Source organism: Phaseolus vulgaris, chromosome 9 (assembly GCF_051622355.1).
Source record: "Phaseolus vulgaris cultivar YP4 chromosome 9, ASM5162235v1, whole genome shotgun sequence".
Lineage (NCBI taxonomy): Eukaryota > Viridiplantae > Streptophyta > Magnoliopsida > Fabales > Fabaceae > Phaseolus > Phaseolus vulgaris.
In genome coordinates, this window is record NC_143506.1 from 20,147,103 (window position 1) to 20,161,606 (window position 14,504).

Consider the following 14,504-nt stretch of genomic DNA (forward strand, 5'->3'; position numbering starts at 1 on the left):
CAACAACTCGTGTAAGAAAAACCCACCCAAATACCTTTTTCTCACTTTTACAAAAAAATTTGTCAATAAGATGGTTTAATTGATCTTTTGATGCAATATCAATTCAGTCCCTCGATTTTTTTCTTAATTTTTTTAATATAATTCTTATTTTTGTTAAAATATTTAATGTGATTTTTGTATTAACGTTATTCCAGTGACTAACCATAAAATCAGAAATGACATGTACGTAGCATGTTAAGCTTACATGGATATTATGTTACTTTTGTAGTCATGTAGTGAGGTGAAAAATAATATTTTGGGAAGATTGAAGACAAAATCTAATATTCAAACGAATAGATTTTTTTGTTGGTGGAATGTTTGTGACATTTGAAGACATATTTTTTTTAGTTTAATGGTGATGGATGGGCGTCAATTGCACTTGTGATTTTGTCATTCTTCGATTCGTGTAGTTGACTTGTTTTTTATTCAATTTCAAAAATCAATGTCTTCGCTAAGTGAGAATGTGGAGGTTCAAGCTGCTAGTGGGAATGAGACTGAGGATGAAGAGACAATGAGTGAGAATAATGTTGAGATTGTGAATGAGAACGAGGTTGAGGCTAAAAGTGAGAATGAAGTTGAGACTGTAAATATGTGGAATATGAAAAGGGGTGGGGTATGTGGATCTAGGTGATGTAGTTGGTGTAGTTTGATGTGGAGGAGGGTGATTAGGTTTCAGAAGATTATTCTTAGATAGGGAGAATCAAATTATGGTGTAGATGAAGATACTTTAGTAATTGAAGAACTTCGAGATATGCATGTTGAACCTGGTATAAAAATGAATCAAATGTGAAGGTAATATGAAAATTGATGTGGTATATGATGAAGATGTGATTGAGGTGAGAATTAATTTCAAAATAAAAAGGAAAAATAAGTATTTGCGTAGAAAAACACTCAATGGAGAATTATGCACTAAAGTGTGAAGAGGATTTGTAATCTTTGAGTGATTAAGATAAATTCACTTCTTAAATAAATGTAAATAATATAAGATTGTCAAGTAATAAGTGAAACTTAGGAAGATTTGGAAGCGGGGGAAGACAATAACAAAGATGATGATGGATAAGGAAGTTACATTTTGGTTCCAACCCTAATATCATCAATTTCACTCATTCAACCAACTTCACTTTCAAAATATTCATATCTTATTATTTTATTTTATATGATTTTACACTTCACATTACTTTTTTATTAAGAGTTTTGTTTTAATATAAATAAGACTAACGCATTTATAATTTTTATTTATTTACATTTTAATACATGTACAATTTTTGAAAAATAAAAAGTTATTTTTTATTTCTATAATTCAATATGTTATTTAAGATCACTAAGAGTTTTGCATCTCCCATTTCTTGATCAAGTTTTTTTTTTTTTTTTGTAAAATTCATATTTTAAATTTATAAACCTAACTATGAATTTTGAATTAGACATTTCCTTAATAAAATCATATATTTTGTTTAATACATTTTTATAATTCACTGTTTTTAAAAAAAATACAAAACCATAAGTAATATTATTAATAACAAATAAGGATTACAAAACTTATAGTTTTTATTTAATTTTAACCAATAATAATGAGTATTCAAAAGAAGAAGTTCTTAAGTATGTTTTTACTAAATTACAGTTAACAAACCAATTTAAATTACAGCTAGCAAACCAATTTATAGAGTTATCAATTCAAGTGTTTTGAGTTTAGATTCATCTTATTTATAGTTAGAACTCGGATCACTAACCCTAAGGAATGAAGGTACATTGGTTCAGGAAATATGTATATTTGAGATTCAATTACTTAGTCTTATCTTTGCAATAATTTTTATTTATTTATCACATTTATATTATTTTATATAATAGTTGTTTTTGATAAAATCTTTTATTATAATTTTAAACTTGTTACTATAATAGAGATTATAATAATAAGACACAAGTCTTTTACAATTTTAATTTATATTATTTTTCAGGGATAGAATAGTTATAAAAAGAATCTGAAAAATAAGTAAATATATTTGTAATAGTATTCCTTGGACGAAGATTAATCGATCTTCTTTATTAATTTACATATGTAGATTATAAACATATGGATGAATCAAATGGGATTCTCTAATGATTAGTATTATCTTATAATATCAATAAAAAAATTCTTAATATATATATAATTGGAAAGACATCATTTCAGAATTATCTATTACTGTTTATGTTTTACATGATTAAATGTAGAGATCGAAAATTCAATTCTCTCTTAACTGTCCATTTTAAAATCACAAACATTCATTTTTTATTTCAACAATTTTTTAAAATTGAATTCATACACGCGAATTACTAAATACAGGACTATTATAGGACTAATATATCAATTACATTTTTAAAGAGTATCCAGGAGTTAAAGAAGTTAAGACAAAATACCAAATTAAAGTAGATCAATTTTCTTTCATTCCCGAAGAAGTGTATATTTTACCATAATTTTTGTATAATACTAATCAATAGGATCTCATTGTTAAGTGCTACAAGATATAGTACATTTGAACCCATCGTTGTGGATCTGAATCATATGCAAACTTAAAGTTTATGGTTGATCGATATTGCACACCATCATTTGGCTATTACATTTATTTTTCTAGTTGTTGGCTATATGTATAGAACTAACTTGGGGATTGGTCACAGGATAAAGATCTTTTAGAAGCACATGCTTTCCTCCGAAAGGTAGATTGACATGAATTTAGAATACTCTGCTTGACTATATAAATCATTTGAAAAATAAACGTATTCGTGTTCTGTAGCCGATCTATTACAAGATCAATTTGGATTAGTCCCGAAAGGAAGAACGTGAAATTCTTTTTCCTTTCTACAAGATTAGGAGATTGGATCTAGCCATAAGAAGTTAAATCTTTATGGATTAATGATTATTCAAAAAGATATTTATTAACTATAATGATTTTGAATTTGATAATAAAATCAAAACCTTGATGAAAGATAAAAAATGTTTTTATACCAAAGTTTAACATTTATACCATACTTTAGAGTTAATTGAGAATGCTAAAGGATGCTAAAAAATATCATATTATTTTTCTAATGATTCTTGAAAGTAGAATTATGTTACATCATACTATTGTGACATAGAGAAATATTGTTAGATGTCTCCCTTCTTTTATCACACACCAACAAATGTTCTAATATTTTGAAAAATAATAATAATTGATTATTTAATTAGAGAAATATAACGTGGGATCAAATTAAGGATTAACAATTATAAAATTTATTATGATTCTCTGATTCTAATGAAAATTAATTTCCTCCAAAAACATTATTATAGATGTAAATTAAGGATTAAATTCTTGATACACAATTATCACTCTTTCCTATTGTTAAAGAGAATATGAGTACCGAAATATTGTAAAAGATTATTTCTATTTTTATTTCATATATAAAAAACAGTTGATAACAAAAAATAGTTTTAATGTAGACAAAAGTAAAATCTTCACATTATTAAAAAAAATTACTTCAAAAGCTGATCAACAATTATATATCCATATATGTTGTCTATAAACATATTTTTTACAACAGAATTTAAATATAAAATATAGATCTTATTTTGGGCTATGTTATGAACACTATTTTATCATCACTCCACTTACCACATTTGTTAGAGTGCAATTTTTGCCTACTCCCCAAGCAAAAACAACTTTGTTTAGTACATATACATCTACATCTTTAATCTAACATGGAAACAAAACTGTATTCTTCCAGATATCAGGAAAGTGATTTATCAACTTCTACTTGCTTCGTTGTAATGCCATGGAACTGTGAAGCCCTAATAGGTTCTTCCTGAAACAAAATCACATCTCATGAATATACTTGGCACTGCAAACTAAAGTGCAAATATAACTGAATCATTTAAGTGCATACTGTAGCTTCTACACTATCTTGAAGGTCAAAACACCCTTGTGCAGTTGGCATTCTGAAAGTGAGTTGTCCTTGAAGCTGTGAAAACAAACCAGCAGAAGCTAAATTATGTTGGATTAAATTTTTTGAGCCATATAGTTTCAAAATGTAAGCCATAACTTACTACCGGTCTTTGTATACTGTGCTGCATCCCATAATGCGGACCATGGCTTGCCATGGAATGCAATTGCCCCTGAGATTGAAACAAAATATGAGATTCTTAAACATCTCTCATGAAAAGAGGCTAGGAGAAAGTCCATGCGCCCTACCAGCCCTAAAACGCCCGGTTGACCGCTATAATAGCCATCATGCATGATAGAGACTGAGTTCAACTGCGCCTTTGAAAAGTATAAGCAGTTAATTTATACACTATCAAACTACAAAAAAAAGTACAGATAAGACAAGATAATACATCTCCAACCACACTCTGTTCAGTCCCATAATAGGCATCAAGGGTCGAAGCTCTAGAATCCAAGTCCTGTGAGAACAAAAAATTATCTTAAGTACCCAAAGAATAAAATAGAAATTAAAAGGAGAATGAACATTTACGAAAACTGCTAGTGTTAAAGTACTATCTTTAGATACTTTATGGACAATCGTGGGCAGAGAAATATCCCGCACCACAGTTTGCATACCTGCTGAGAAATGTAACAATTACTGAAGTTGTGCGCTCTTGTAATTCTCTGTTCCTGCACATAAAGATAACACTGATGATCCTACAAAGTATGAGCAATAGAAGAGTTCTAAGCTTTAAGTAATAAATGGGCAAACCCTCTTTCGGAAATCATCCATCATCTTGATATTGATTCTTTCTGGATCAGAGCATTCCTGTAATATACAAAATCTGTTTAAGAAGGCCCACCACTTACTACAAGTCAAAACAAGTTATAGCAGCACCGTAAGAGTTGATCATCAACTAACCCTTTGATTGAATTTCCTTTTCTTAGTAGGTTTTGCCCTGTGGCAGCCATTATTTTTATCTTCAACATCAAAAGCATTAAGAGCCAACTTGTTGGGATCTGAAGTGCTTCTAGAAGAATATTTTATGTTCACACAGTGTTTATACACTTCTTCCATGGCCTGAGATGCAACACGGTAAGTATCTTCAGATGAAGATCCAATTTCACTTAATACAGTTGCCCGCCTACAAAGGTCATTAAAACGTTGAACTCGATTAGCAGTCCTGGTAATTATGTCACCAGAAAATTGATTGGCCTTTGCATCTTTCGTCCATCGTTTTAAAATATAATGGGATGGAATGCTGGTTATGCCGGACTTCTGAAGGACAAGCATTGTATGTCTACACAGAAAACCTTTGGATTGAAATAAACAACATGAACAACAGACACACAAATCTGCTTCCTTCCAAGAAACGATAAATTTCTTCTGCTTCTCAAAATCATCAATAAGAAATGTTAGATTTTCCCTTCCTTCTGTTTCTTTCTGGAGATGACAAGACATTATTCCCAATATTTCCAACTGAAATTTTCTAAATATGGCATCTGTATAAATTGTAGATAGCTGCTTCTCAAAAGGTGATAAAGATCTTAATGTAGGTTGCTTTTGTTTTGTTTCAATGTCAGCTTTGGCTTCAATGTCAAAACAGTCTACAGAGAAAACTTTATACTGTTCAATAAATTCCTTAAAGGAAGAATCAACACAAATATACTTGTCAAAGAAAGATGATACACTCTCAGACCTTACAATTGTTGACAATCCAGCAAAAGAAATGTCCCGCATGAGTGTGGGCACCCACTTTTTACGATCTTCATACAATGACTGAACCCATTCGTCATCCTTTAGTTCAATTCTATTCATCAATTTCCACCATCTCTCTTCAAATTGCTCATCTGAGCAGGAGTGATGAATGCATTTGTCAAATTTTTCCATGAAATTATTATTTTGATTTATGATATAATCCAAATTCTTGGTTATTTTACATAAAACGTGTGATAGACAGAAACAGTGACATTTATCTGGAAACACTTCCTTAACAGCTTCTTTCAAGAATTGCTCCTGGTCTGTGATAATCACCTTGGGAGGTAGGTTACTCATTGCCTTGAGCCATGCTCGCATTAACCACATAAAAGCGGAAACAGACTCTTCCCCAACCAGTGCACATCCAAGTAAAATGTACTGGAAGTGATTGTTCACTCCGACGAAAGGAACAAAAGGAATTTTATATTTGTTTTTCAGGTAAAAAGTGTCAATCAACACAATATCATGAAAGTTTGGATAATCAAATCTTCCTTTTGAGTCAACCCAAAATACAGTTCTCAAATGTCTATCCTGATCCAGGTCTATTGCATAGAAGAAGTTCGGATTTTCACACTGCATAGAAATAAAGTATTCGATGATCAACTGTACATCTCCCTCATCTAGAGCAAATTGCATGCCCTTCTTATGACAAGCTACATTACTTATTTGTTTGCTACGTCCCCTGACAAAATCATCCGGACAGATCTCATGATTGTGCTCTTTTACAAAATTGTATATAATCCAGTTACCATCAAGCTTCTTCTTCATATGCATTCCAGCCTTACAGTCTGTCTTTGTACATGGTCGTGGATTAACCGCTGTACCGGACTCACGCTTACTTCCAAATCTAGAACAAACAATTTTAATATCAATAAATTTACCAGACTTTTTTGAGCGCCGACTGGCTTTTATTGTGATGCCAAATCCCACTAAGCGGGCATATTCTCTGTAGAAAGAATAGGCAGCCTCCTTTGATTCAAATTCCAAGCCATTTTGTGGTTCTTTAATGGGAAATTTATCAATAGCATCCACTTGATTAGAATTCAAATCCACTGGATCCTGACAGCAGAAAGCTTTTTCACTTAAAACTTCCTTACAGTGTGCAGTCATTGACAAAGGATTGATGTTATGCTCCTCAATACATAAATCACATGTTGTATCTGTAACATCATTTCCACTAGATCCAATATTAAGCTTCTCATGCTCACATATAGGTACCTCAAGATCAATATCCATGGAGGAGAACATATCAAAAGGAGAAGGAACTTGTATCACAGTATCTGAAATGGAGCGAATATAAATGAGCAACCAGAATCTTATAAAGGCAAAATACTAGTACAATCCAATGTGTAAGTAATAAGGGCATAAAAACAAAAAAACATTTGGAATTATCATATTTAACACACAATGAAGAAAACAGAAGCAAATAAATCTTCAGAATATGTACAATTTCAAGATTCTGCAGTGAACGGAATAATATTTAAATGGCTTAATTACCTTTTTAATTCCTATATCAAGGGCCAAAAATCAATTTCAACCCCCACATTTTAAAAAAGTTCAATGTCGCCCAATTTTGTGTGTGTACTGTACAAATACATGACAAAATTATATACTAGCAATACTTTAAATCCGTCTTGTTCAGTCAACCTGCTCAAGCAAGATCTCAACAAAGTTGATATGCACATGGTAAAAAAACAACACACTAGAGAGTAATCCCACAAACATTATCGAGTTTTATAAATTTAGAAAAAACTGTCTGACCGCTGCATTCATTCATTTTGATAGGGAAGAAAGAAATACGATAATACGAATTACTTGAAAAACTAATAAAGAATAAGCGACATTGGGTAAGGTGGAGGGTTGAAAGGATGAGTGGTGAAGTGGGTGAGCCAAAATCTAATACCCACTCATCTCAATTTGAAGAAACCATATATTCAAATTGAATAATAAAGCAGATACGGTGGTCAAAGCATATGGTAATGAAAATAAGAGAAAGTGAAGGAAATCGAAATTGAAAGAAAGTAGAAACCTAAAGTGAGTTGTTGACGAAGGCGGCATTGCTGAGAAGATGAAGAAAGACAAAATGAAGAAGATGCTTTGCTTTCTCCCTTCACTCCACTGCAGGCTACACAACACAACCACGCAACCTTAGTTTTTGTTATTAAACTATATATATATATATATATATATATATATGTGTGTGTGTTTTTTTTTTATTTAACACTGTTATAACAAGACACTATTTTGGAATTTTGACATCATATATAATTATTAAATTGATGGCACATTGAAAAAAGATTCTGGCACTCAACAAAAATAAAATAATGAACAAACTGTTATCTTAATTAGTGAAACTGAAAAATATTAAAATAAGAAAATGATTAACTTTATAGATTTAGTTGATTTTTTCTTAACTAAAATTCAAATTATTTTTTTTCATGTAATGACAGATGATTGTTGTTACTTGAGGTGTCAGTTTAGCTGAGATGTCAAGTTGGATAGTGATACCTAACACGAAAACTTTATAAAAAAAAAAAAAAAAGACAACTTGTTTACATGATCATATTTGAATTTTTACCTCAATAATTACCTAATAAATAATTTGGTGACAAATAATCCAATTAAGTGATATTGTTAAGTAAAATTCCAATTCTAATAAGAGAATTACACAACTTATGATATTATGTATAACTTTATTAATGTTAAAAATGTAAAATAATTTCACCCAGAATGTGTCTACATTTATACTATTTAGATGCTAAAGGAGAAAAATTGTCCCATATTAACCATGAGACTTATATTTTGCTTAAACTGGCTTAACAGATGCCATCATTTTAGTCTCAGGAAGAGAAAATTGTGTAGATATTAACCACATCTACTCTTACATGAATCTTAAGGTGACGTGTGAGCAGGTCTGTTAAGTATTGAAATTAACAAAGACTAAAGTAATGGACAAAATACTCTCGTAACGACCAAATTGACCAGCCATAATTCAAGACCAAAGTGACGTCAAAATTTTCTTGTATTACTAGTTTTATTCACAACTAAATGAGTTAATGTTAACATTTTGCAAACTACGAAAGGTGAAAATGCACCTAAAAACTAGCGTAGGTGAAAATCTTTCATTACATACTTCAAAGATCTTGATAATAAACAGTCATGTTTTAGCTACAACTGTGGCAAACCACCTTGTGCTTATGCTACTAATAAGCCACCTATGCATCAGCCAAGTTGCTTTGAATAAGGTGGTTTGGATAAAAAAAGAGAGGTTAAGCAGCTGCTAGCAGTCGAGTTGAGAGCAACCTTTTCAGGTTCTCACTCAACTTCCTACTTCATCAGCTAATATGGCGAAGGCACATCATGTAGTGGGTGACCCTTCCGACTTCTTTCCATTATTTTGCTTGCAAGGGATACTTGCTTGCCAACCACAAAAATAAATGCCTTTCCTACTCCCTTCGCCCCTCTGGCCGTTCTTCCAACACGCCGTACATATTCACTTGGATCACGCGGGAAGTCAAAGAGTATGACATGATCCACTCCTGCAAAGTCTATTCCCCGTGAAGCCCTGTGACAAGTTACCATAATCACTTACCAGTGAAAATTTACATAACAAAACGTCAGAAAGGCAAAGAAAAAATGAGTTAACACGGATAAATACCTGTCAGTGCAAACCATAAACTGGGAGACTCCTTGTGACGGAGAACGTGTAAACTCTGCCATGCTAGCAAGCCGTGATTCTTGTGTCATGGCAGCATGGAAGGGTAGAACTTGCATGCGATTTCCTTTTCTATCAAATCGCTTTAATGAGTTTTCAACTTTTCTGCATGTTTCAATCTGCAATTTTTATTTTATGGAGAATTACACCAAAATAAAAGGACAAATGCTGCATGGAAAACGAAAATTATAAAAGATAAGTCTCAAAAGTTAGAATGTAAAGTACCTTGTTGCAGAACACAATAGTTCTTGGAACAGGACTTTCCTCCACAAGCTGCACAAGTGCGGTTTTCTTGTTCAAAAATGCTGTATCAGGAGTTTTTTCTTGTTCATCCTCTCCACTGCAATCTACTAGAATCTGAACAAATGAGAAGATAATAATCACATCAAGATACATAGAAACTGATGACTCAAAATACTGGTAGTCTAGCATAGAAATCAGTTACATAACAAATATTGATTTGTATTATAGTTGTCTAGACTAGAATATAATATAGCACCAAAACAACCCAGCACCCTCAGATATATAATACAGTATATGATACCACTTTTCTAATTTGCTACTAGCAATCGTGTTACCAACGCGAGATTCAAATAGTCATAGCCAAGTTAATTTTTGAACCACGGATCACAAGTTGTATCAAATTGTAAGACTCAAAGACAGTGAAAAATAACTTCAAGCATATCATATAAATGGTACACAGCGTTCAAGGTAATAATTGTAAACTAGCATTAGATAAAACAACTTAACCATAAGCCTCATATAACAGAGTTGAGTTATATCTGAGTTTGTTAAACTCCTATTATAGAAGAACGAAAATTTTGGCTTTATTATGACTTTTCAATTTCATGAAAGAAAGGTAAATAAAATACTGGGATAGTGTGAATCTATCCATGATACAAAATTACACTGACTCATTCATATATTGTAAGATTCAAAATCATTTGAGATTCATCGCATAATATGAATTGATAGGTAGTCAACTATAGCAAATGGTATCTTTCAATTCATGAATAATAAAATTCTAATAGCTATGCACCACAGTACAAAGTATATGACGTGAACATGCAAGTAGAAGAGGCCCAGACCAGTGGGCCCAAAAGGACTGCTAAACAGAAAATAAATTCAGAATATGTTTATTACTAAGAGGAGAGGAATAATAAGTTCTATAATTTGCTTTCAGATTTTGTTATGCTGAGTTGGCAATTTGTTAAAGTAGTTAAATTGAATTCTGTTAAAATGAGCACATTGCCTATATTGGCTATATATATCCTTGATTTTCCTTGATTGAGGTGCTGAATACAATACTGATCCTCTTCCTTTATCCTTTCTTGTGGAGGTATCTCCAACCCAGAGAATCTTTCCCCACCAGAGTGTGCGTGTATGTGTGGTAGAGGAATCTACTTACTCCAAGCACAAGTATAATGAGTTACTCTTAATCTGAACCTTCTATTTTATTCTAGATTAACTGCTCAAATTAAGTATTTAAAATGCCAATCTTGATGCAAATTTTGTTTTCCACTTCCTACTTTTATCTTCTTGTTCATAGTTATGGAGACTATTATGGGATGATTAGTCACTGCTTTATCAAGATAGCCTTTTAAGTACTTATTATGAGCCATTGATCTAAAATAAAATAGAAGGTCCAAATTATATATAGCTACTAAGTAAAATATAAGTCAATTTAATATCAGGTAGGAGACAAGAAGTAATTATGTTTCTCATACTTAGTCCATTGAATTTTCCGTACTAAGTTAACATATTCTTAGATAAGTCTTCTGATATTCCGTAATGTTGTCATCTATCTAACAAAATGAAATAGAAAGAAATGAAAGTTACAACTGAAACCTGACCTCCTCAAGGCGAGAACTTATGCGATGCATACCAGGTCCCATAATCATTTCGCAATCGGGAAAAACTTCAACCAATTTGGTGAAAACATTTTTTGGTAAAGTTGCAGTCACAAATAGATACTGTGTGTCAACCGGTGAAGAACTGATCAGGCGTTGAAGAGCCACTTCAAAGTCCTCATCACCAAAGAGAATATCTACCTCATCCAACACAGCACTGAAACAAATTGTAGTCAAGATAAATTTCACAATCAGTGTGGATAGATAAAATATCCTAAATAGACGCGTAGAGGAAGGAAAGGGCATGGAAGTCTGGTACTTCTTTTTTATCAATCTAACAGGAAAGTGTCACTATCAAAATAGAACTTAAAAGTCAGATATCCCAATGGATACATATTCACACCACATCGAGTAACATTCATCCTAGGAATTTGACTTCTATGAAGTGAACACAAGTATGAAGTGATAGTACAAATGTATTTACTGTAGATTTGGATTACTGAACCACCTAACCCACTTTAAATCAATAGCAAATACACAATCACTTTCTCACTTTTCACTCCTCTTTCTAGTGTAGTATCCATATCCTTATTCATGATATGATATGCAGTTTCAACATCAATTCCCACAGATTGGTGCCATAATGACAGCAGATCAATCAACAGCAACAGATAAAATCTGATGCGATGTAATCTTGATCACCAATTTTGTAGCACATGTTAAACAACAATTAAAATTATGTCCATTTTCTTATGCCATACTACGCGAGTCAAAGACTAAAGATATGTCTCCAGCAACTAGACCAAGCAATCCAAGAACCAACTTAGTACAAGTTACACAAGCATATTTCATTGTTGTGCATTGTGTGAAAAAAACTCTTATTACTAGTGGAAATTAGTTACACTGCCTGTTTGATGATAAAACAGAAAATAAATGTAAAAATCCGTAATGGTAGTAAGATATTCAATCAATAAGAGAGCAAGCTTTACCATCTTAGATTTGTTAACTGCAAGAAGCCTTCATTCATGAGGTACAAAAAACGGCCAGGCGTAGCTATTAAGACATCAACTCCCTGCTGTAAACTTTCCAGTTGAGTCCTTTGTCGAAAACCTCCCGTGACAACCATAGATTTGAATGGAACCCCAGATTTTGACAAGGATCGACAATTATCTAAGACCTGCAAAGCAGGCAATAGTGCATTAGATGGACAATGGAGTTACACCACTCTCAAAGGGTCGAAAGAAGCAAAATAATAAGCTAGATTGGGAATGAGAAAATAAGGAGGATTTGACCTGAGAAGCTAACTCCGCAGTGGGTGCGAGTACAAGGACTCTAGGAGCTTGTGAAGAGGATTGACTACGTCCTTCAAGTTCTTCTTGTCTAACACGCTGAATGATTGGTACAAGATAAGCTAATGTCTTTCCAGAACCACTTTGGTCAGCTATGACACAAGTCTTTCCGCTGAGAACAGGAGCAAAAGCCATGGCCTACACATTCAATACAACAATCAAATGACTCACTGCACTCGAACTTGTCAATAATAGCATAAAGCCCAAAGTAATAACAAAGGATATACGAGTGTGAGTGAGTGATAGTAAGAATTAATGAATGAATGAATGAATAGGTACCTGCACATGGGAAGGGCGCGTCAAGAAGATTTTTTGGAGGGATTGAAGGATGTAGTCAGCGCACCCAACTTCTTTAAATGACTTGAGACTGAAGAAGTTGGTGTCAGTGGTGGTTTTGGCTTGTGAGGGAAACCTGGGAATGATATCCCATCCTCCTCGTTCTCGTCCACCTGACCGAGACCGTGACTGAGAAGGTCTGCGTCTGGGGGCTGCGTGATTCTCATTGTAGTCCTCATCATCATCGTTATCGTCTTCTTCTTCTTCTTCGCGTCTTCGGTCCTTGCTTCTATGAAGCACAGTCTTCGGTTTCTGATCCTTGAGTCTTCCGAAAGCTGAGAAGGGAGAGTCGTTGTTGGTAGTGGGAGTGTGGCGAGTGCGATTGGCGGCGGAGGAGGAGGAGGAGGAGGAGGCGGCGGAAGCGGAGAAAGAGAGAAGACGAGTGTGTGGAGGTATGAGCGTGGCAGCAGAAGAAGGATTGTGGAACAGATTGGAGGGAGGATTCAGAACAACAACTCTTCCAACCACCATTTCTCTGCTCTTCTTCCTCTTTCTTCCTCACTCTCTAGATAACCTTCTTTTCTCCATTTTATAAATATATTTACATATTTTATACATACTTATAAAATATATCTTCAGAGAAGTTAATTTTATAAACAAAACACACTATTTTCAAACATCTCAACTTTTCAATTTTAAATAAAATAAAATAATAATTTTTAAAAAATATATTTTATTCTAATATATAAATTAACAGTGTTCTCGACTTACTTTATCTAACCTAATGTAATTAAATTAATATCTTTTTGAGATAAATTGAAGTTATTGTTACTGGTCTTATAAAAAAACTCAATAACATCATGTTAACATGTACTCTAATTTATTTTAAAATAAATGTATTTATTTTGTAATATGGTTAAAGATGTTAATTGTTTTTATTTTTAAAGTTTAGATTTAATTTAATTTCATGTTTTTTTAATTCTACCATTTTCTTATAAGCAAAATTGACTCGCTCAAATCAATTACTTAAGCAAACTTAATAAAAATGTAGATTTTCTTGGACACATAGTTGACTCTTTCTTCTTGCACCTCCATATCCTCTTTTGTCGCCTCCATATGAAAATACATTTTTATCTTTTTTTGTCATCCCCAACTAGTTTTCGGATTATATAATTCGAAAGTTAAATAAGACTTCTGGATTATGTAATCCACAAAATAATCATGCATATAAAAAAAAGCTTCCGAATTACATAATCTGAAAGCTAATTGTAAATTTGAAAAATGACTTCTGAATTACGTAATCTGGAATATTATAAAGGCCATTTTTTGAAAATTTGAAAATTTTTGAAAGTGAAAGAAGAAGGTATAGAGGTGCTAGAAGGAACAGTCCACATAGCTTTAGAAGTCATAGCTGGAACGATGAATTTAATTACCCTACTGTTAGGTGCAAGTTTAAATATATTTTTAATTGCTTCTTCACCATTGTTAACTACAACATGTCAACAGATATTCAGTGTTGCAATTTCAAAAGGCAGTAAATTTTCGATGGGCAATCAGGTAATACTTTTGAAGTAAAAGTGAAAAATT

General features: G+C 32.5%; 2 protein-coding genes across 10 annotated transcripts; both read right to left on the reverse strand.

Moving 5' to 3' along the window:
• Nucleotides 1-3,512: 3,512 nt before the first annotated feature.
• FRS2 (FAR1-related sequence 2) lies at nucleotides 3,513-7,893 on the reverse strand. 9 transcript variants are annotated; one of them, XM_068628104.2, is made up of 9 exons: nucleotides 7,757-7,893; nucleotides 4,891-7,007; nucleotides 4,741-4,797; nucleotides 4,605-4,658; nucleotides 4,382-4,447; nucleotides 4,239-4,301; nucleotides 4,094-4,162; nucleotides 3,934-4,008; nucleotides 3,513-3,852 (listed from the first exon to the last, which is right to left on the reverse strand). In XM_068628104.2, exons 2-9 carry the CDS (start codon nucleotides 6,973-6,975, stop codon nucleotides 3,778-3,780), a joined length of 2,544 nt encoding a protein of 847 aa, XP_068484205.1. In that variant the 5' UTR covers nucleotides 6,976-7,007; nucleotides 7,757-7,893; the 3' UTR covers nucleotides 3,513-3,777. The 9 variants fall into 9 exon arrangements, with proteins under 9 accessions (XP_068484205.1, XP_068484210.1, XP_068484206.1 ...); XM_068628109.2 differs by having other exon boundaries at nucleotides 3,513-3,848; nucleotides 4,097-4,162; nucleotides 7,757-7,884; XM_068628105.2 differs by having other exon boundaries at nucleotides 4,097-4,162; nucleotides 7,757-7,884.
• Nucleotides 7,894-8,835: 942 nt separating this feature from the next.
• Nucleotides 8,836-13,548, reverse strand: LOC137823033 (DEA(D/H)-box RNA helicase family protein). Its single transcript, XM_068628110.2, has 7 exons — nucleotides 12,921-13,548; nucleotides 12,585-12,779; nucleotides 12,282-12,469; nucleotides 11,296-11,509; nucleotides 9,668-9,799; nucleotides 9,386-9,561; nucleotides 8,836-9,292 (listed from the first exon to the last, which is right to left on the reverse strand). Exons 1-7 carry the CDS (start codon nucleotides 13,446-13,448, stop codon nucleotides 9,067-9,069), a joined length of 1,659 nt encoding a protein of 552 aa, XP_068484211.1. The 5' UTR covers nucleotides 13,449-13,548; the 3' UTR covers nucleotides 8,836-9,066.
• Between the last annotated feature and the right edge of the window lie 956 nt (nucleotides 13,549-14,504).